General features: G+C 35.9%; 1 protein-coding gene across 5 annotated transcripts in view; it reads left to right on the top strand.

Annotated features, from left to right (window-relative positions):
- ATM (ATM serine/threonine kinase) overlaps positions 1 to 23,645 on the top strand; it is a 124,670-nt gene that overhangs the window by 5,682 nt on the left and 95,343 nt on the right. For all 5 annotated transcript variants that reach the window (XR_009220769.1, XM_058545275.1, XM_058545273.1 and 2 more), the window contains 7 exons: positions 3,166 to 3,330; positions 16,046 to 16,211; positions 16,876 to 17,114; positions 18,949 to 19,112; positions 20,383 to 20,552; positions 21,863 to 22,234; positions 22,746 to 22,940. Coding sequence is in view for 4 of the 5 variants with exons in the window: in XM_058545275.1 (XP_058401258.1) it covers positions 3,166 to 3,330; positions 16,046 to 16,211; positions 16,876 to 17,114; positions 18,949 to 19,112; positions 20,383 to 20,552; positions 21,863 to 22,234; positions 22,746 to 22,940 (1,471 nt within the window). In the remaining variant the exon portion in view is untranslated. The remainder of the gene's footprint in view (positions 1 to 3,165; positions 3,331 to 16,045; positions 16,212 to 16,875; positions 17,115 to 18,948; positions 19,113 to 20,382; positions 20,553 to 21,862; positions 22,235 to 22,745; positions 22,941 to 23,645) is intronic.

The raw sequence follows: 23,645 nt of genomic DNA, 5'->3' as shown, positions 1-23,645 counted from the left end.
AAATGCTAATCAATTTTTTCAGTATGATATCCTTTGAGATAGTCTTTATTTGATTATCGCTCTCTTAAAATGTGGGACTCAATCTTATAGGTATATTCTGATGGGTATAGAGTGGAGCAGGACTTGCATATCATTTATTCTATACTTTTACTAACATTCTAAGATCACAGGAGGTTTCTTGGCAGTTAAAACCCACACTCTTAACTAACACTGTGCTTAGTATTGGTTTAACAAAATACCAAGTTCTTTTTTGCTCCTGATGAGCCACATATCTCCCTTTCTGAACTTTTACAGTTGATATTTTGAAGAAATGATATTTTTGAACCAAAATGCATGATGCTAGTAGGCTTATGGAAGAAAATAGGCTTCATACAATGCTGAAAAACTAGAAACAGAAATGTTTGGTTAGGGACTTTTGTGCTCAGACTTTGTTTACTTGTCACAGGTAAGGATGTGGCTTTGTGATACCAAGTTTAAGAATCAGAAAAGCCCAATGTTGGTAAACATTACTAAGTTGAAGGACATAGATTGTTAGTGAGTGATATTTTAGAATGGTGGTATGAGACTTTAGCAAAAATTTAGTTTTCCAGCTCCTCTGGATGCCAGTTTATGTGGATAGCTGCAAGCTTTTGTCAGGGACTCCAGCATAGACAAAGGAAAGCTACTCTGAAACGTTCTGCATCTGCTTCTCCCCTTGTGTGATCACCATGCATCCATTAAAATTTGTATTCTTGGCTACTAACATTGGGTTCTTGATGGATCTTAATATGTACTTACAGAGTTTGTGAGTGAGTGTGAGAAAGATATCAAGCCCATTTGTAGCCCACTAGAAAAGTTTTCAGCTTATATTTTTACTTTACAATGAAAAAAACCTTCAATTGCAAAATTAACAATGGAGATGACATTTGAAAATGTGTAAGTGTCAGTATGTTGATTCGCAGGAATGAGTGCATGGAATTACCAATGTAACATCACTTAAATGGTTGAAAAGTGATGTTTTTACTTAAGACTTCATTTTCTTTCAAGTTTGACTTTGTAACTTGAACATCTTTAATCTCAGAGCAAAACCAGTGTGCTACTACCATGTCATCTCACTTCTTCAGTTGTTGTTTTCCAAGGGTTGGAGGGTTGATGGGAATGTAAACACATGTCCAGACTTTGCCAGACTTGCTCAACATTGGTATGCAAGGTATGATGAAAGAAACAGAGGTTAGAAAAAAAGAGGCAGCTGAGCAGGAACCAGTAAGCAAATATTGGTCATTCCTTTGTGTAGGCCTTTGTCTGCTTCTGCACAGACAAAGCACAGACAGAGCTTAGAGAATAAAACCCAGCTGTGAAAAATGTTAAGTTCCATGAGGTTCCTTAAAGTCTCTGTAGCCAACTTAGTTGTCCTTTTGAGGCAGATTTTTTATAAAAGAATATCAGCATAATTCTTAAAACACTTGTCAAATTTGGCAGAGGGAGGAAATATATTGGGATTAAGGCTGGAGGGAAATATGATTTCATCCTGATATTAATTTTTGTGATTATTCAACAAATGTTTATTAAGCCTCTACTATCAGGACAGTCACTGGGCTGTATGTTGGGATATAGAGATTAATTAATTCCTTTTTTTTTTTGGTGAGGAAAATTCACTCTGAGCTAACGCCGGTTGCCAATCCTCCTATTTTTTTTTGCTTGAGGAAGATTAGCTGTGAGCTAACATCTGTGCCCATCTTCCTCTGTTTTGTATGTGGGACACCGCCACAGCGTGGCTTGATGAGTGGTGTAGGTCCACGCCCGGGATCCGAACCTGCGAACCTGGGCCGCCGAAGCTGAATGTGCCGAAATTAACCACTATGCCGTGAGGCCAGCCTCATTAATTCCTTTTTTAAAGAATGTAATTATATAATAGATATTATAGATAAGAAAATGTTATGAGGACTGTAAGAGATGTACAGGATGTTATAACAGAGCATCATGGTTGTGCATTTCATCATGGGGCCAGATGCCTTGAACTATGATATAAGCCATAAGTAAAAATGATTTTCGAGTTATATCAGTGTATATTTATTTACCATAGTCTGATACTTCTGAATATGATAACTAGTCTCATCATAGGAAAATCCTAACCCGGAACATACTCAGATATACATAATGACTTGCGCCTTGCTCATAGCTTATAATGAAAAATGTTATGTGCAGTTATAAGACTGTTAATAATGACATATGATAAAATTTCAGCTGTAATATCAGTATGATTTAATGAAAATAAGAAATTTTTATTTTATTTTATTTTTTTAAGGAAGATTGGCCCTGAGCTAACATCTGTTACCAGTCTTCCTCTTTTTGCTTGAGGAAGATTGTCCCTGAGCTGACATCTGTGCTAATCATCTTCTATTTTGTATGTGGATGCTGCCACAGCATGGCTTGATGAGTGGTGTAGGTCTGCCCCCGGGTTCCGAACCTGTGAATCCTGGGCCGCTGAAGCGGAATGTGCGAACTTAACTACTACACCACCAGGCAGCTCCAGAAATAATTTTTAAGTGTACTTTTGTTGCTTCAAGTATATATCCATTTATGCTAATTTTTAGGACCTCTAGTAAATAAATAAAACTGTAAAAATTATAGCCTTACATGTTTATATGCTATAAATGCTATTATAGGACTTGGAAGTAATTTTGCTTTTCAAAGTAAATATCCATCTTATAATCTTGTGTTATTCTGATAAAATTTATTCTTTATAAAAAGTACCAAGAAACTGTGGATCATTTTAGGTCTAATGCCAGAAACTGTGAATTATTAAGAATAGAATGAATGATTATTTTTGCTATATATTCCTACAAGGATTAGCAAACTTTTTTGTAAAGGGCCCTGATAGTAAATGTTTTTGACTTTGCAGGCAGTATTCTTGTAGTCTCTGCCTCAACAGCTCTAGCTCTGCTATTTTAGCATTAAAGTAGCCCCTTGCTGTGGTCCAATAAAACTTTATTTCCAAAAACAGACGGCTGGCTGAATTTTGCCCATGGGCCATAATTTGCTAATTCCTGCTCTATGAGAAGGAGGTTTGTTAATAGTGATTTCCCAAATGGAATTATTTATATAGTTGCCATTCCAAGTATCCTTAATTTATTTTTCTTAAGATTTATATGTTTTTTATTTATTTGTTTGTTTATTTTTAAATAGGAGCACCCAGGCTCAAATGTCAAGAACTCTTGAATTATGTCATGGATACAGTGAAAGATTCGTCTAATGGTGCCATTTATGGAGCCGATTGTAGCAACATACTGCTCAAGGACATTCTTTCAGTGAGAAAATATTGGTGTGAAATATCTCAGCAACAGTGGCTAGGTGTGTTTTAAAATTTGTTGTTTGTGAATTTCTCCTTGTGAAATGAAATTTCACCAAAAGAGCAATCAGAGTCTATCTGTATCCCCCAAATGACCTGACAGTTTAACAGTACATTAGTAAAATTAAATGGTTACAGAATCTGACCTTTAGTTTTCACTCATTACATACTTTTTTAAAAAAAGTTTTTTGTTTATTGCAGTAACATCGGTTTATAACGTTGTATAAATTTCAGGTGTACATCATTATACTTCTGTTTCTGCGTGGATTACATCGTGTTCTCATGTTCACCACCCAGATACTAAGTACAATCCATCACCACACACTGTGCCTAATTATCCCTTTCGCCCTCCTCCCTCCCCCCCACCCCCTCTGGTAACCACCAATCCAGTCTCTGTCTCTATGTGTTGGTTTGTTGTTGTTATTATCTACTACTTAATGAGTGAGATCATATGGTATTTGACCTTCTCCCTCTGACTTATTTCACTTTGCATAATACCCTCAGTATCCATCCATGTTGTCACAAATGGCTGGATTTCATGTTTCTTATGGCTGAGTAGTATTCCATTGTGTATATACACCACATCTTCTTTATCCATTCGTCCCTTGATGGGTACTTAGGTTGCTTCCAAGTCTTGGCTATTGTGAATAATGCTGCCATGAACACAAGGGTGCATGTATCTTTACGCATTGGTGTTTTCAAGTTCTTTGGATAAATACCCAGCAGTGGAATAGCTGGATCGTATGGTAGTTCTATCCTTAATTTTTTGAGGAATCTCCATACTGTTTTCCATATTGGCTGCACCAGTTTGCACTCCCACCAGCAGTGTAGGAGAGTTCTCTTCTCTCCACATCCTCTCCAACACTTGTTGTTTCCTGTCTTGTTAATTATGGCCATTTTGACAGGTGTGAGGTGATATCTCATTGTAGTTTTGATTTGCATTTCCCTGGTAGTTAATGATGTTGAACATCTTTTCATGTGCCTGTTGGCCATCTGTTTATCTTCTTTGGAGAAATGTCTGTTCAGGTCTTTTGCCCATTTTTTAATTGGGTTGTTAGTTTTTTAGTTGTTGAGATGCATAAGTTCTTTATATATGTTGGAGATTAAGCCCTTATCAGATGTATGATTTGCAAATATCTTCTCCCAATTGTTGGGTTGTCTTTTTGTTTTGTTGATGGTTTCCTTTGCTGTGCGGAAGCTTTTTAGTTTGATATAGTCCCACTTGTTTTCTATTGTGTCTTGCCCGGTCAGACATGGTGCTTGAAAATATGTTGCTAAGATCGATGTCGAAGAGCGTACTGCCTATGTTTTCTTCTAGAAGTTTCATAGTTTCAGGTCTTACATTCAAGTCGTTAATCCATTTGGAGTTAATTTTTGTGTATGGTGTAAGGTAATGGTCTACTTTCATTTTTTTGCATGTGGCTGTCCAGTTTTCCCAGCACCATTTGTTGAAGAGACTTTCTTTTCTCCATTTTATGTTCTTCGCTCCTTTGTCAAAGATTAGCTGTCCATAGATTTGTGGGTTTATTTCCAGGCTTTCGATTCTAGTCCCTTGGTCTGTGTGTCTGTTTTTGTGCCAGTACCATGCTGTTTTGCTTACTATAGCTTTGTGGTATATTTTGAAATCAGGGAGTGTGATACTGCCAGCTTTTTCTTTTTTCTCAGGATTCCTTTAGCTATTCGGGGTCTTTTGTTGTGCCATATAAATTTTAGGATTCTTTGTTCTATTTCTGTGAAAAATGTTATTGGAACTTTGATAGGGATTGCATTGAATCTATAGATTGCTTTAGGAAGTATGGACATCTTAACTATGTTAATTCTTCCAGTCCAAGAGCACAGAATATCTTTCCATTTCTTTGTGTCGTCTTCCATTTCTTTCAGAAATGTTTTATAGTTTTCGGTGTACAGATCTTTCACCTCTTTGGCTAAGTTTATTCCTAGGTGTTTTATTCTTTTTGTTGCAATTGTAAATGGGATTGTATTCTTAATTTCTCTTTCTGCTACTTCGTTGTTAGTGTATAGAAATGCAACTGGTTTTTGTATGTTGATTTTGTATCCTGCAACTTTACTGTATTCGTTTATTACTTCTAAAAGTGTTTTGGTGGATTCTTATAGGCTTTTCTGTATATAAAATCATGTCATCTGCAAATAGTGACAGTTTCACTTCTTCCTTTCCAATTTAGATCCCTTTTATTTGTTTTTCTTGCCTGATTGCTCTGGCTAGGACTTCCAGTACTATGTTAAATAGGAGTGGTGAGAGTGGGCATCCTTGTCTCTGGTTCCTGTTTTTAGAGGGATAGCTTTCAGTTTTTCACCATTGAGGATGATATTAGCTGTGGGTTTGTCATATATGACCTTTATTATGTTGAGGTACTTTCCTTCTATACCCATTTTATTCAGAGTTTTTATCATAAATGGATGCTGTATCTTGTCAAATGCTTTCTCTGCATCTATTGAGATGATCATGTGATTTTTATTCTTCATTTTATTAATGTGGTGTATTACTTTGATTGATTGGCGAATGTTGAACCATCCCTGCATACTTGGAATAAATCCCACTTGATCGTGGTGTATAATCTTTTTAATGTATTGTATGCGATTTGCTAGTATTTTGTTGAGGATTTTTGCATTGATGTTCATCAGTGATATTGGCCTGTAATTTTCTTTTTTGGGTGTTGTCCTTCTCTGGTTTTGGTATCAGGGTAATGTTGGCTTCGTAGAATGCGTTAGGGAGCTTCCCGCCTCCTCAATTTTTGGAAGAGTTTGAGAAGGATAGGTATTAAGTCTTTGAATGTTTGGTGGATTTCACCAGGGAAGCCGTCTTGTCCTGGACTTTAATTTTTGGGGAGGTTTTTGATTACTGTTTCCATCTCCTTTTTGATGATTGGTCTATTCAAATTCTCTATTTCTTCTTGATCCAGTTTTGGAAGGTTGTATGATTCTAAGAATTTATCCATTTCTTCCAGATTTTCAAATTTGTTGGCGTATAGCTTTTCATAGTATTCTCTTATAATCTTTTGTATTTCTGAGGTGTCCGTTGTAATTTCTCCTCTTTTATTTCTGATTTTACGTATTTGAGCCTTCTCTCTTTTTTTCTTAGTGAGTCTAGCTAAAGGTTTGTCAATTTTGTTTATCTTTTCAAAGAACCAGCTCTTGGTTTCATTAATTTTTTTCTATTGTTTTTTTAGTCTCTGTTTCATTTATTTCTGCTCTGATTTTTATTATTTCCCTTCTTTTACTGATTTTGGGCTTTGTTTGTTCTTCTTTTTCCAGTTCCTTTAGGTGCATTGGTAGAGTGTTTATTTGAGATTTTTCTTATTTATTAAGATAGGCCTGTATTGCTATGAACGTCCCTCTTAAAACTGCTTTTGCTGTATCCCATAAATTCTGGCATGTCGTATTTTGATTTTCATTTGTATCCAGGTATTTTTTGATTTCTGCCTTGATTTCTTTGCTGACCCAATTGTTGTTCAGTAGCATTTTGTTTAATGTCCATGTATTTGTGGCTTTTCTGATTTTCTTCCTATAGTTGATTTCTAGTTTCATACCGTTGTGGTCAGAAAAGATGCTTGGTATTATTTCAATCTTAAATTTATGGAGACTTGTTTTGTAGCCTAATATTGTCAGTAGTGATATATTAGGTGCCTGCTATCAGAACTGGATTTACAGAATTGAAAGATGCCATACCTGTCCTCAAGGACTTGACAGTCCAGTGGCAGGAAAAAAGCAAGTAAACCAAAAATTATAATGCAGTGTGATATAGATATGTTTGGGTGCAGTGAGTTCATAGATCAGTGACACCTAAACTCAACCATGATTAAAGTAGAAAGAAGACAACTGAGAAAGAGATGTCTTAAAAGCAAGAGAATTTCAAGTTGGAAGCAGTCTGCCACTTTAAGTGTTGTAAAATGGTAAGACACAAGAGTATCCATTGGATTAGGCAGGGTCACTGGTAAGATAATGGAAATTGAAAGTGTTAGCTTAAGAAATACAGGATTCATTGACTTACAAGATAAGTAATAGGTGCCAGGGAGGAATCTAGTGGTGTTGACAGTTTGTATGTGAAAGGTACTGAGAGACCACAAAGGAAGGAAGGAAATTATGGTCAGAGACTGAAACATTTGAATTTATTGATTTCAAAGTGGAGCACTTCTGGGTCTGAGTGGGTTTAATGGGTGAAAATGGGATTTTGGCTTCAACAAGGTGACTTTAAGCCAGATGTCAAAGTCTTCTAATACGTTCACCTGAAAATTTAGAAACTCAGTATTTTTCAATGAAAAATATTCAACATAAATTGTGCTAACTAAATTAAAAGACATGTATCTATATTCTTTTTTTTTTGTGAGGAATATCAGCCCTGAGCCAACATCTGCCAGTCCTCCTCTTTTTTTGCTGAGGAAGACTGGCCCTGGGCTAACATCCGTGCCCATCTTCCTCCACTGTATATGGGACGCCGCCACAGCATGGCCTGACAAGCGGTGCGTCCGTGCGCGCCCAGGATCCGAACCGGCGAACCCCAGGCCGCCACAGTGGAGCGCGCGCACTTAACCGCTTGCGCCCCCGGGCCAGCCCCATCATTTATCTATATTCTTTACTGTCAGTTTATCATTTCCAAATGAGATATATGTGGACCATAAAACTATGACCTAATCAGTGCCCTGCATTATACTCTACTGTTCCTACATAAATAAAGGCCTGCTCTGTTGCATTAATTTCTTAGGCGTCATCTGGGGCCTTTGCTGTTTCTCTGAACACAAGGTAGGCTGTGTTCCAAACACGGCCCTCAGCAAGCTTAGTGGCAGCTTTTGGAGAATAGGCCGGTGATGTTTGGGATTCTCTGACACGTCTCTCGCCAAAATAGTCCATCCTAAATATTTAGGATATTTGCACAATTTACATTATTACTGATAACCGCGTGTCTCACTGAGACAAAGGCAATCCTTCCTCTAGTCTCCTTACTGTGATTCCATTATCTGGCATGGTCTCTGAAATCCTGTGCAAACTACTGTCTTTTCTGATAATCAGCCCTTTTGTTGAATGTTCTGGTTAGCTCCCTTCTCTGAAACTTGCTTCTCTAATGAGGACTCTGTTCAAGAAGTGGAGTTTATATTCAAAATATATGTTTGGTAGAGGTGGTGATTGAAGCCATGGTTATGGATGAGATTGTCTAGGAAGAGAATTTAGAGTGAGATGAGAAGATAGCATAAGACTGAGCCAACATTTCCATATAAAGTTTGGAATCAGCTTGTTGATTTCTACAAAAAATCCTGCTGGGATTTTGATAGAGATTGTGTTGAATCTACTGAACAATTTAGGAAGAACAGACATCTTAACAGTGTAGATTCTTGCAATCCATGAACATTTCTTCATTTATTTAGATCTTTTTTGATTTAAAGAAATCAGTGTTTTATAATTATCGGCATACAGAATTGATATATTTTTGTTCGATTTATACTGCAGTAGTTTGTAAATTGTACTGTTTTTTAAATTTAGATTTCTGTATTGTTCAATCCTGTTATTTCAGAAGTAATATTGTACAATATTAGAAGTACAGTTGATTTTCATATATTGATCTTGTATCCTGGGACCTTGTGAAATCACTTATTAGATCTAGGAGCTTTTTTGTAGATTCTGTGGGAGTTTCTGTTTAGATAATCATGTTATCTGCAAGTAATAGAGTTTTTTTTCCTTCATTTCCGAGCCATGTGGCTTTTATTTCTTTTTTCTGCCTTACTGTATTGGCTAGGACCTCCAGTATGATTTTTTTAATAGTAAAATGTACATAACATAAAATTTACCATTTTAACTTTTTAAGTATAGTTTAGTGGTATCAAGTATATTTACATTGTTGTGCAACCATAACCATCCATTTCTGGAACTTTTTTCATCATCCCAAACAGAAACTCTACCTGTTTAACAAGAACTCCCCTCTCCCCCTCCCTTAGCCCTCAACAACCATTCTACTTTGTGTCTCTGTGAATTTAACTACTCTAGCTACCTCCTATAAGTGAAATCATATGTTATTTGTCCTTTTGTGTCTGGCTTATTTCACTTAGCATAACGTCTTCAAGGTTCATCCATGTTGTAGCACGTGTCAGAATTTCCTTCCTTTTTAAGACTGAATAATATTCTATTGTATGTATATACCACATTTTGTTTAATCACTCGTCTGTCGTCGGACATTTGGATTGCTTCCACCTCTTGGCTGTTGTGAGTAATGCTGCTATGAACATGGGTGAAAACTAGCTCTTTGAGTCCTTGCTTTCGATTCTTTTGGGTGTATATCTAGAAGTGTAATTGCTGCATCATATGGTAATTCTATGTTTAATTTATTGAGGAACCACCATACTGTTTTCCACAAGGGCTGTGCCATTTTACATATGCACCAGCAATGCTCAAGTATTCCAGTTTCTCCACATGCTCACCAACACTTGTTCTTTTTCTTTTCTTTTCTTTTCTTTTTTTTTGGTTAGGAAGACTGGCCCTGAGCTAACATCTGTTGCCAATCTTCCTCTTTTTGTTGAGGAAGATTGGCCCTTCGCTAATATCTGTGCCCATCTTACTCTATTTTGTATATGGTGTGCCACCACAGCATGGCTTGATGAGCGGTGCATTGGTCCTCGCCTGGGATTTGAACCTGTGAACCCTGGGCCACCAAAGCAGAGCACACGAATTCAACCACCACGCCACTGGGCCGGCCCCCTCTTTTTCTTTCTGTTTTTGATAATAGTCCTCCTAACGTGAGTGTGTGTGAAGTGGTATCTCACTGTGGTTTTGATTTGCATCTCTCTAATGACTGGTGATGTTGAACTTTTCATGTGCTTATTCGCTGTTTTCTCCAAAGTATATCATCTTTGGAGAAATGTCTGTTCGTCTTTTGCCTAGTTTTTAAATTTATTTTATTTATTTAGTGTGTGTGTGTGTGTGTGTGTGTGTGTGTGTGTGTGTGTGTGAAAAAGACCAGCCCTGAACTAACATCCATGCCAATCCTCCTCTTTTTGCTGAGGAAGACTGGCCCTGAGCTAACATCCGTGCCCATCTTCCTTCACTTTATATAGGACACCGCCACAGCATGGCCTGACAAGCGGTGTGTCAGTGCGCGCCCGGGATCCGCACCCGGGCCACCAGTAGCAGAGCGCATGCACTTAACTGCTACGCCACGGGGCCAGCCCCATCGGTTGCCCTTAACTCTGACGATGTTGTCCTTTGATGGACAAAAGTTTTTAATTTGATGAGTACAGTTTATCTGTTTTTACCTTTGTTGCCTGTGCTTTTGGTGTCATTTCCAAGAAATCACTGCCAAATCCAATGTCATGAAAATTTTCCCCTATATTTTCCTCTGAGATTTATAGTTTTTCCTCCAGTATGATTTTGAATCAGAATGCTGAGAGCAGACATCCTTCTCCTGTTCCTGGTTTTGGGGGAAGCATTCAGTGTTTGACCATTAAGCATATTAGCTGTTGAAACAGGTTAAGGATGTTCCCTTCTATTCCTAGTTGCTCATAGTTTTTATCATGAATGGATGTTGAATTTTGTTAAATTTTTTTCTGCATCTATTGAGATAATCATATGTTTTTTTCTCTTTAGTCTGTTGATATGGTGAATTATGTTGATGGATTTTTCGCAGGTCTAGGCAACCTTATGTTCCTGGGATGTACTCCACTAAGGCATGATGTATTATCCTTTTTATATATTATTGGATTGAATTTGGAGGTGGTGGTGGTTGTTGGAAGACTTTTAACTATGAATTCAATTTCTTTAATAGATACAGAATTATTTAGGTTACATATTTCTTTTTCAGTGACCTTTTGTAATTTGTTTCTTTGAAGAATTTTTACATTTCATCTAAGTTGTTGAATGTATGAGCATAAAGTTGTTCTTAAACGTTGTTGCCTTATTATCCTTTTAATATGTGTAGGCCCTGTAGTGATATTGCCTCTTTCGTTATTGATTTCTGATCTTATCATTATTAGTTTCTTCCTTATGTTGTTTTGGGTTTAATTTGTTTTCTAGTTTCTTAAGGTAAAAGCTTAGGTGATTGATTTGAGAGCTTCTTTCCTAATATGTGCATTTAATATAAATTTTTCTTTAAAAACTGCTTTAGTCACATCTCAGAAACTTTGACAACGTTGTATTTTCATTTTTCTTCAGTTCAAAATATATTCTAGGTTTTCTTGCGAGTTGCTCTTTGACCTGTAGATTATTTGGAAGTGTGTTGTTTAATTTCCAATTGTTTGGAGGATTTTCCTATTTTATTTTGTTTTTTTCCTTTTATGGTTTCTAGTCTAATTACATTACAGCCAAAGAACACACTTTTTATAATCTAAATTATTTATAGTTGTATATTGTTATGATTTCTTTTATGACACAAGATCTAACTTGGTGAGTGTTCCATGTGCATTTGAAAAGAATGTATATCTGCTGCTGTTTGGTGAGTTTTTCTATAAATGGCAATTAGAGTCAGTTGGTTGATGGCGTTCAGTTCTATAACAGACTGGTGTGAAAGCATGAGTGACAAGTGAGGAAATGGATTAGCAAATACAGTCATCCCTCAGTATCCACAGGGGATTGGTTCCAGGACTTGATGCTCAAGTCCCTAGTATAAAATGGTGTAGTAATTGCACAAAACCTACGCACATCTTCCTGTATACTTTGTCATCTCTAGATTACTTATAATACCTAATACAATGTAAATACTATGTAAATAGTTGCTACACTGTGTTGTTTAGGGAATAATGATAAAAGAAAAAAGTCTGTACATGTTCAGTATAGATGCAACCATCGTAGCCCTTTCGATCCATGGTTGGTTGAATTTCTGGTTGTGGAACCCATAGATATGGAGGCCCCGACTGTACAGACAGCACTTTCAAAAGCTTTGGTTGCTAGGAAAAGGGAAAGAGGGATCCTGTTAAAGATGAGAGTGACTGGAGTATCTATAAATGTGATTGAAGGGATTCAGTGGAGAGAGAGTAGTTGAATACACAGGAAAATTGATATGTGTGTTTCCTCAGAAGAAGGGGATCCAAAGCAAGAGCCCTAGGATTGTCCCAAAGAAGGAGATAGTTTTTCTAATAAGATAGGAAGGAAGAAAAGTTAAAATCCTTTAGTGGATTTCTTGTAGAACTAGTGTGAAATATTAACTCCTCTTCCAGGCCTTGGAAGTGCTGGATAGTTTTGCTTCTGCCTGCCTGTCTGACCTTAACTAAAAGCCCTCTCTCATCCTTCTAATTTCTATACTGTAGCTACAGTGGCCATTATTCAGATTCTCTAGCCTAGTGGTTTCCAAACTTTTTTTTCTAAATAGACTTTATTTTTCTAGAGCAGTTCTAGATTCACAGCAAAATTGAGCAGAAAGTACGGAGTTCCCATATACCCCTTGACTTCGCACATGCACAGTCTCCCTCATTATGAACATCCTGCATCAAAATGGTACATTTGTTTCAGTGAACCTACATTGACACCTCATATTACTCAAAGTTTATAGTTTACTTTAGGGTCTCTCTTGGTGTTGTACATTCTGTAGGTTTTGACAAATGTATCAAGACATGCATCCACCATTATAGTATCATACAGAGTAGTTTTGCTGCCCTAAAAATCCTTGGTGCTCTGCCTGTTTATCCCTACCTCCCCCCAATCCCTAGCAACCACTGATCTTTTTACTGTCTTGTTAATTTTGCGTTTTCCAAAATATATAGTTGGAATCATACAGGATGTGGTCTTTTCAGATTGGCTTCTTTTACTTAATAATGTGCATTTAAAGTTTCTCCATGTCTTTTCATGGCTTGATAGCTCATTTCCTTTTAGCACTGAATAATATTTCATTGTCTGGATGTACCACAGTTTAATTATCTGTTCACTACTGAAGGACATCTTGATTGCGTCCACGTTTTGGCAGTTATGAATAAAGCTGCTGTAAACATCCATGATAAGCTTCCAATCCAATCAAGGAGCATGATTGCTAGATCGTATAGTAAATGTTGGTTTAGTTTTGTAAGAAATTCCCAAACTGTCTTTCAAAGTGGCCATTATTGATTTCTGTATTTTTATTTGTTATTAATTTTAATTAAAAAAATAAGAGTTCTAATATTTCCTCTGATGCTGCTATGCATCATCTCACACAGTCCTCTGTAGAGAGTGCAAGCTCTTTCTTGCCCTGTGGCATTTGTTGTCTTGTCATCTTTGTGTGACTGGTTTCTTCTCATCCTCCAGGTCTCAGCTTAAATGACTCTGTCATTTTCTGATTGCCCTTTCTTTGTTCTTTTCTTTTTATTTTCTCCCGTTGTACTCTGTTTCCTTCATAGGACTTTTGTGAAAATAAACGACACACTTCTAAATAATTCACGAGTCGAAGGAAACGTCTCAAAGGAAATCAAAGCATACTTAGAACTGGATGAAAATGAAAATTACAATGTATCAAAATTTGTAGAATGCAACCAAAGTTATGTTGAGAGGATAATTTATAGCTTTAAATGCCTGCATTAGAAAAGAGGAGAGATCTCAAATAATAATCTTACCTTCCCTCTCAAGAAACTAGAAAAAGGGTAACAAATCCAAAATCTTCAAAGCAAGCAGAAGAGCAGAAATCAATGAAATTGGAAACAGAAAAATAGAGAAAAATTAATGAAACAAAAAAACGGATTCTTTGAAAATATCAATAAAATCTAGAACCTCTAGCGAGAATGGCTAAGATAAAAAGAGAGAAGACACAAATTACTAATATTAGGAATGAAATGTGATATAATTGCAAATCTTGCACCTATTAAAAGAATAATGGAATACCGTGAACAACTCTATGCATATAAATTCGACAACTGAATTTAAATGGACCAATTCCTTAAAACCACACACTATCAAAACTCACCCAATGTGAAATAGATAATCTGAATAGTTCTGTAACTATTAAACAAATTGAATCCATAATTTAAAACCCTTCATAAAAGAAATTGGGAACAAGACAAGGATGTCTCTTCTCACCACTCTTATTCAACTTTGTACTGGAGGTTCTAGCCAGGGCACTTGGGCAAGAAAAGGAAATAAAAGGCATACTGCTTGGAAAGGAAGAAATACAACTGTTGCTATTTGCAGATGGCATGATTGTCTATGTAAAAGTCCCAAGGAATCTACATTTAATGATGTTATTTGGGGTTTTATTTTATTTTGTTAACTCTAGAAACTCCTTTTTAATATCATATTGTTTTACCATCTGCTCTTTGAGCTTTTTTCGTTGTTGTTGAATTCACGGAGGAAGTGAATTCATCTGGAGGCGTGTACTGCAGGCTTTTTTGAAGACGTTGGACTCTACTCTTCTGAGGCTTTTGTTGAATGCCTTATACCAGCCTGTTTACTTCTCATTAGGGGGTATATGTGGGATTCTCTGAGTATTGGGATCGTTTCCCCAAATAACATAAAAGCTCTGAAGCTTGAGCTTTGATCAGAGACAGTTAGTTGCATTGTTGGCTTTTCCTGTTTCACCTCTCTGCTCCTAGCAAGTAATAAGAGGGAAATGATAAAGATAACCCTTTCTGTTTTTTTATCCCCAAATTTGTGTGTATTAACTAATGTTTTTACCATTATTTAGGTATTGTATGTAGTGAATAAACTTTGGAAAGCACTGGTGTAGACTTCTATAAATTGTCAGATATGATAGGAATCATTTGAAAAATCATTTTCCTTTTTAATATTTGAGATATTTATATTGTCCTTATTCGTATGTATTTAATATCTCTGATTTTAAACTATGTCTGCAGAATCATGTGACATATACAGTTGGAAAGGAAGATACCCATAGGTGTTATTCTCACTCACTTTACTAAGGACTTTCTAAATATCTCTTTACGGAAAGAAAACCTCACGTTAACAACTTGACTTTTCATTGTGTTGGGTGTAATTCTCAATGCATCTCATGTTTCTGCACATCTTATGAGAGAGACACTGACTGCTTTTTTCCAGACTGTATTTTTAAGTATGTTTGTATAGTGAGCCTTGGAGGATAGAGATGATGATAGAGATGATGGCTTCCTCCAGAGCAAAGGTTTGCTTGCAGCCCACTCATTATAAAAAGCTCAGGGTTTATCTCCTGTAACGTAGCTCACGGTTTGCACGTTTGTCACCTGTCTCTCTTTACATTTTTGCCTTTGGGAGTGAAGAATTTATGCAAAAGTGAAGGTACTCTGGCTAGTGTCATTGCTGTGAGAAATAAACTGTCCTTTTTCTCTGACCAGGAATCTCATGTTTTCTGCCAGCATCCATGAAACTAGCATTCTAATTTGTTAGGTTACGAGTAGAGTAAAATCTCAGACCTTTCATAGTTCTTGACATATTTTACACACATTATTAATCAAACAGCATTCAAACAAAACAAAGCTGTGGAGTGTGCACTGTATCAAGTGCTTTGTTAGGCTTTGATGAAGGAACATAGGATTGGAGAAGTTAAGTAGCTTATCTGAGATCTGGCGCTTACCTCGGTGTTCACATACTCTGCTGCCTGTAGTTGTTGATGTCCTGAAGGACATCAAAATAAAATAAAAATATATTGATGGAATACTTTTACTGTATTAAATATAAATTAGTATAATTTTTAATCTTTTTGTCTGTGGGATTATTGAAATTTAAATTGAATTGTGAAGTTAAATTGAATTGTAGAGTATTTAAGTTAAATACTTTGATAGTTTTCTTTTTAAAAGTATAACTAATACATTTTTTGTTTGTTTTTTTAAGAATTGCTCTCTATGTACTTCAAGCTGTATCTTAAACCTTCACAAGACATTAATAGGGTTTTAGTGGCTAGAATAATTCAAGCTGTGACTAAAGGATGCTGTTCGCAAACTGATGGATTAAATTCCAAATTTTTGGAATCTTTTTCCAAGGCTATTCAGCATGCAAGGTAATCTGATCTCTTTTTGTTTTGTTTTGTATTGAAAAGCCATTTGATCTGCTTGTAAGACTATGTTTTAGATTCAGTAACTAAAAATACTATCAATTTAAAAAAAGCGTTGGCCTCTTATAGTAAAAGTAGTGGACTCCCAAAGTGTTAGTCAGGTCCAGCACTTCCTGAATATCCAATATGCAGGACGTGAAATGATGTTCTTAAGTGGGAGGTCTGTTTTACTTTTCTGATGACAGGAAAAGCTAAATATCCTCTAAGTTGTTTCATTTTCCCCATTTTGGGGGCTAGATATAATGTACTAAGAATAAAATAAAATAGTAATATATTTTAGAAGTATCAGTATCTTACATTTGTGTGGCATTACCCAATTTATAATGTGAAACATTTTATAAGTGGTAGGTATTACAAATCAGTTTGTATAATTTTAGACAGTGTTTCAGCAGCACAGAGAGCTACAGGAATGATCTCTTAGCCCCAAATAAGAAATGTTTTTTTTGTTGCTATGTAGTGCTGCTATGACTTTTTTTTCTGAAACTAAGGCTATTCTTATTTGAAAATTAGATTTTTTTTTTCTTTCAGCATGCAACTTCATAACTGTCTTCAGGTTGTGTATTTTTCCTCCGTGTTATACCAAGTTGATTCTGTTTATTTTCTGTCACAGACAAGAAAAGAGCTCTGCAGGTCTAAATCATATTTTGGCAGCATTTATTATCTTCCTCAAGACTTTGGCTGTTAACTTTCGAATTCGAGTGTGTGAATTAGGAGATGAAATTCTTCCTACCTTGCTTTATATTTGGACTCAACATAGACTTAATGATTCCTTAAAAGAAGTCATTATTGAATTATTTCAACTACAAATTTATATCCATCATCCAAGGGGAGCCAAAACCCAAGAAAAAGGTATAGAGGAAGTTTTGCTGTTTTGAATTTGCTTCTTTGAAACACAGAGGCTTAAGTATGAAATCTGTATTTTGTAGGAGGTTATGACCTTTCTCTGGATTGCTGTGCTTGGTAATGGTATGAGTCATCAGGATATTTTTCACACATTTTTTTTAGATTTTGAAGCTGTGGTAGCAAATCATATCATGCCTTTTTTGTTTAATACAATGCTAGATATTATGAGGAATACGAACTAATATGAACACTATTTCCTCTAGGATCTGATTATGCTACAATAATTAGGTACTGAGAGGTGTGACACAAGACTGTAAGAGTAAAAGAATTTAGAAAAGGCAAGATCCTCTTTATCTACATATTGCTTTTATTAGAAAATAAAATAGATAAAGGTGGACTGAAAACAGCCAGTCAGATTAGTCAGTTCCCAATGAAGTTGTGTACATAGTGCCTTAAACCTCAAAGTTACTCCAGGCCCCTGTTTGCTGGGAAAACCAGAAATGAATGACTTATCCTCCCTTGATTTCTTTACACTTGTCTTTCACCAAGAGAGTATTGGATGATGTAGCTCCATTCAGTAGACAGGAACTTCACTGGGTGGAACTGGAGCTGAATGAGTTCCCTGATGCTCAGGCTCTATATGCTTTGGGCTTATACTAGCCTTTGGACCGGTTCATCATGGCTAGTTTAATGACCTTATTAAGAAATAATGCTGTACTGAGTAATATCAGCTAAAATGCAGGAAAACTGTTATAGCCACATAAAAGTAGCTGTGTATGTTTTGTAGGTTCTTCTAGTATGTATGATTAGATGTATTTGTAGCCCATGAAACCACTCTAAGTCAAAGAATGGTAGCTTTTCTTAGTTTTTCATCCTTCACATAACTCTCACCAGGATGAAAATCAGGCTTCTTAGGGGGTGGTATCACATGTATAGAGTTTAGTTAACTGTATATTTAGGATGAATTGAAAATTAGCGTACCAGAAACGCTAATGTAGTCTTAGGCTGCTTTAATAGATTTTATGGTTCTTCGTGTGAGGTAATAGCCCCATTGTTTTCCATACTGGTCAGATTACAGCTGGAGTATTATGTTCATCAGGTTTTTTAGAGGCAACATTTAAAGAGGGACATAAATTGACTGGAGTGTGTCTAGGGAAAGAAGACTAGGATGATGAGAAGTCTGGATGACATGTCATTTGTATGCTAGTTGAAGTAACTGGTAATGTTTTTATCTTAAACAAAGACATACAGAGAACTTGGTCCTCATATAAAAGAGGGAACATATTAATTATATTTGCCTGGGGGGGAGAGAAGAAATTAGAGAAAGTTTGATTGAAATTTTGATTGAGTTGATTAGAGAAAGTTAAGTTAGGTCAGAATATGGAAGAATTTTATAACAAATACAGTAAGCTGAATGTGAAATGGACAGTGTTATGAAATAGAGCTTGTTAAGGTTAATGTCAGAAGGGACATTAGTACTGAATAGAAGGTTGGACCAGATGTCGTCTTTTTTTTTTTTTTAAAGATTTTATTTTATTTATTTTCCGCCCCCCAAAGCCCCAGTAGATAGTTGTAGGTCATAGCTGCACATCCTTCTAGTTGCTGTGTGTGGGACGCGACCTCAGCATGGCTGGAGAAGCGGTGCGTCGGTGCGTGCCCGGGATCCGAACCCGGGCCACCAGCAGCGGAGCGCACACACTTAACCGCTAAGCCACGGGGCCGGCCCTGGACCAGATGTCTTCTAATGTTGTTTCCCCCTTAACAGCTGAATAGTTTTGCAGGAGTTGGCAGTACAAATGAAGTGTATATATAAATTATGTTTTAATTTTTTGAATTACAGGTGCTTATGAATCAAGAAAATGGAAAAGTATCTTATACAACTTATATGATCTGCTAGTTAATGAGATAAGTCATATAGGAAGCAGAGGGAAATATACTTCAGGATCTCGTAATGTTGCTGTCAAGGAAAATTTGATTGAATTGATGGCAGATATTTGTCACCAGGTATAGTAGGTCTTGTCACATTTTGAAATTTCCCATTCATTTTCCTTTTACTGGGCTTTTTTTTCTTTAATTGGTGAGGAAGATTGGCCCTGAGCTAATATCTGTGCCCATCTTCCTCCTTTTTGTGTATGAGACGCTGCTGTAGCATGGCTTGGTGAGCAATGTGTATGTCTGCACCTGGAGTCCAAACCCGTGAACCCCAGGCTGCTGAAGTAGAGTGTGCGAACTTAACCACTATGACACTGGGCTGGCCCCATTACTGGACTTTTTAAATGTGTGTTCTGATAAAAAGCCTGTAAAATTACTCTGTACATGTAACTGTTCCTTTCAAAACACCGTAAATATTTGGAATTGCCCTTCTGACTTAAAAGATAACTCTTTTGCACATATAAACTTAGTGATAACTAATGATTGTAGGAAATAAGACTACCCTAACCTTAATGTTTTTTTTACTACTGAGTTAGAAATCACATAGCATAAAATTCACTGTTCTAAAGTGTACAATTCAGTGGTTTTAGTATTTTCACTATGTTGTGTAACCATCACCACTAATTCCAGAATATTTCTATCACCCCAAAAACAAACTTTGTACCTATTAGCAGTCAATCCCAATTCCGTGCTTCTTCCAGTCCACAGCAACCAACCACTAATCTACTTTCTGTCTCTACTGATTTGCCTGTTTTGGACATTTCATATAAATGGAATCATACAGTATGTGGTCTTTTGTGTCTGGCTACTTTCACTTAGCATAATGTTTTCAAGGTTCATCTGTGTTGTACCATGAATCACTATTTCATTCCTTCCTATCGCTGAATAATATTTAATTGTATGGCTATATTGCATTTTGTTTACCCATTCATCAGTTGATGGCTTAATATTTCTTAAGTAAAACTTTTTCCCCAGAGATTTGGTTAACATCCTAGGTAATTTCACTTGTCAAATGTTTTCTTAATGCTAAATTTATGATTTAATTGCTTTGAAAATAGAGAGTTTTGCTTTACCTCTAGATTTCTTGGTGCTTTTAGTAAATGTTCTCAGGAAATAAAACTAATACCTTACTTTGTTATATCTGCTTTCTAGAGAGCCATTATAATCATGCGAAATGTATGTTTGTTACTATATTATCATATTTATATATATTTCTGTAATTTATTACTCTTGCTTTATGACTTCCCTGTATCTTCATTTGAGGAGGAACATTTCTTTCCTAATGAACTATTAGAAAACAATAACAATGTGAAAAAAAGGTTTTCCTTTTGTTATTTTACAGGTTTTTGATGAAGATACCAGATCTTTGGAGATTTTTCAGTCTTACACTACCACACAAAGAGAATTTAATGATTCCAGTGCACCTTGCAAAAAGAGGAAAATAGAATTAGGCTGGGAAGTAATAAAAAATCATCTTCAGAAGTCTCAGAATGATTTTGATCTTGTGCCCTGGTAAAATATTATTTTCTCTTTCAGTGGTGTTTTAGTCTCATTTACTTTTTCTTACAAGACTTTCAGTAGAATCCTTTATCTCATTGGCCTGGCCAGTAGTAGGTCATTTGTCTACTCCCAAATAAGTCACTGATAAAAGGGAAGGTGATTTCCAGGACATGTTGAGACCAACCACCATGGCTCATCTGCTGGGGCCAGGGACAGGGCCACCTTTCCTAAGCATAGCAAGGAAGAAGGGAGAATGTCTGCCTGGTAGGCAGGCAGTAGGGTGTGCCTCATGGAATTCACTGAGTTGTATATCTCAACACAAAGAGATTTGAGCATGCATAGCACTTTCTAATAGAATTAGATTAGGAAGAAATTAAAGGTATCATTCAGAAATCACAGAATAATTTGGATCTTTTGCCATGATAAAAGGTTATTTTTTCTTAATTGCTGTGTTCTTTAGTATCATTCACAGTTATTTAAATCATTAAATAAATTGTGGAATTCTGTGAAATCACAAAATATTAGGTCTGGTAAGAATCTTTAGAATTCACCCAGTTCAACCTGTTTGCTTTACCAAAAAGAAAACTGAAACTGAGAAGGGTTAAGGAGCTTGCCTAAGGACAGTTAGAAATTCGTAGATTATAATCAGGCTTTTGTGATCAGTGCTCTTTTGATTTTTACCATGTTGATGTAATGTTGAAATATAATTGGATTGGGGGCAGCATATTGATTTAGATACCTATTGCTTAAGCTAATGTTTATTTTATACAGTTGAGGGTGCCTATTTCAGATTCTTTAATTTGTTCATTTAGTCAAGAGTTATTTACTATTGAACACCTGCTGTGTGCCAAGCATTAGGAATACAGAGATAAATATGATAAAGTTCCTATTGAGTAGCACACATTCTAGAGAACTCACACTAATATTTATTGAATTAATTGAATTAATGTCAAGGAAAAACATTTTTTTGTGTTTTTTTGGTTTGTTTTCCTGTTTTAAAGGAATATTATTGGTGGCAGAAGAGCAGGAATGGGTGCAATAACTCAGAATATTTCTAATTTAGTTTTTCTTTTAAATTTTTGGTGTAGGGTAAATATGATAGCTTACTCAGCTAGCCAAAAAGTTGTCAGTCTTCCTCTGCTTTAGGAAGTAGGGCGTAATAAGTATTAAGAGCCAGTTTATTTTGAGAGTAGTATGGAAAATGATGATGGTGATACTCTAATTAGGATATTGTGAGGGTACTAGGTCTATGTATTTATTTTCTTTTAGTTTGTTAATGGAATTGAATAATTTTCAAATTAATTATAGTTTTTTTCTTTTAGGCTACAGATTGCAACCCAGTTAATATCAAAATATCCTGCAAGTTTACCTGATGGTGAGCTATCACCATTACTGACGATACTATACCAGCTTCTACCTCAGCAGCGACGTGGGGAACGCACACCATATGTGTTACGATGCCTTATGGAAGTTGCATTGTGTCAAGGCAAGAAATCAAACCTAGAAAGCTCACAAAAGTCAGATTTATTGAAACTTTGGATTAAAATTTGGTGTATTACCTTTCGTGGTATAAGTTCTGAACAAATACAAGCTGAAAACTTTGGCTTACTTGGAGCCATAATTCAAAGCAGTTTAATTGAGGTTGATAGAGAATTCTGGAAGTTATTTACTGGGTCAGCATGCAAACCTTCATGGTAAGTTGACTATACATTGTATTAGATTTTGCTATATATGTATATTATTTTTTTTCCTGATTTTTGTAGTTTGTAACTTCAGTTAAAGATATATTAAATTCTATTTCAGATGCTTTTATTGTTTGTCCAGGAAGTCTTAATAAATAAATAAATGTGAATTTAGTTTCAAATGTAGAGAGATTACTAAGGCCAATTGTAAAGAATTAAGTGTTTAAATTTCTTTTATCTGTAATTGACAATTAATTACTTGTTTGCTCAATATTCATAAGCCTTATTTTTTTATTGGTACTACATACGGTTATGATAAGAGTTCTTAATCAAGAATCTTCTCAAATGTAATCAGACTTTTTACAGTTTTTTGTGTTCATTTAGTTGCCGGAAGTTTACTATATGTCTGCCACGTGCCAGGCACTGTCCTAAGTATTGGTGACACAGTGATAAATAAGATAGACAAGGTCTCTGTCCCTCAAAGGGGTTACTTTTAACAACATTGTCCTTTGTTTTGTTATAGTCCTGCAGTATGCTGTTTGACTTTGGCACTGACCATTTGTGTAGTGCCAGAAACAGTAAAAACAGGAATGGAGCAGAATATATGTGAAGTAAATAGAAGTTTTGCTTTAAAAGAATTGATAATGAAATGGCTCTTATTCTGTCAGTTAGAGGATGACTTTGAAGACAGTACAGAGCTGCCTCCAATTCTTCACAGGTAATTTGAGTTCATTAGCATGCTACTGTTTTTTGTTTTGTCTTGTAAGATGCCTTCCATTACTTATTTGATACTAGATGGCTTTATTTTACAGTGATAATGCAGAATTTCCCAGAGCCAGCCCTAAATATTAAACAGTCTCTTTATTTTTACAGTGTTCTGTGTCTCTGTGCCTGGATCTCAGTCTAGGTCCTTTTACTTTGTTTTGCCTCTCTGTCTAGACAGAATAAGGGGGATGTGCATAAAGAATATGAATATAATTCTTTGAGCATTTGTGTGTTCCTTTGTGATCTTTTGTAAATAGGTCCGTCTGAACATATATCTGACTCAAGTGTATTCTTGAATCGTAATGACAGTATTTTCTGGAGGAAATATGATAAATTAACAGGGGGAGGAAATGAGAGAAAGACAAACAGGGACCTAAGTACTGGGATGGGGAGCAGCTTGTCCACTTAACCTTTCCATAGTTGGTGGTTAGAACTGAATGCCTGGAGGACAGACTTCTGGATCCTAGTGCTTTTGCTTTAATTTCATAATCTGTTTATTTCAGAAATGATTTTTAAAAATTGAACATGATTCTGCTTCTAGAAAGTGTTAAAACAATAGTAACATAAAATGTATGCTCCTTAAATTCTCCTTTCAGATGTTAAGAAATTCAGTACAGATGAAAGCAATTTTAATTTTGGATCCAAATTTTAGAGGTCA

This window comes from Diceros bicornis, chromosome 7 (genome assembly GCF_020826845.1).
Source record: "Diceros bicornis minor isolate mBicDic1 chromosome 7, mDicBic1.mat.cur, whole genome shotgun sequence".
NCBI classification, from domain to species: domain Eukaryota; kingdom Metazoa; phylum Chordata; class Mammalia; order Perissodactyla; family Rhinocerotidae; genus Diceros; species Diceros bicornis.
Note: the sequence above shows the minus strand (reverse complement) of the source record. Positions and strands in the feature narration are given on the sequence as shown.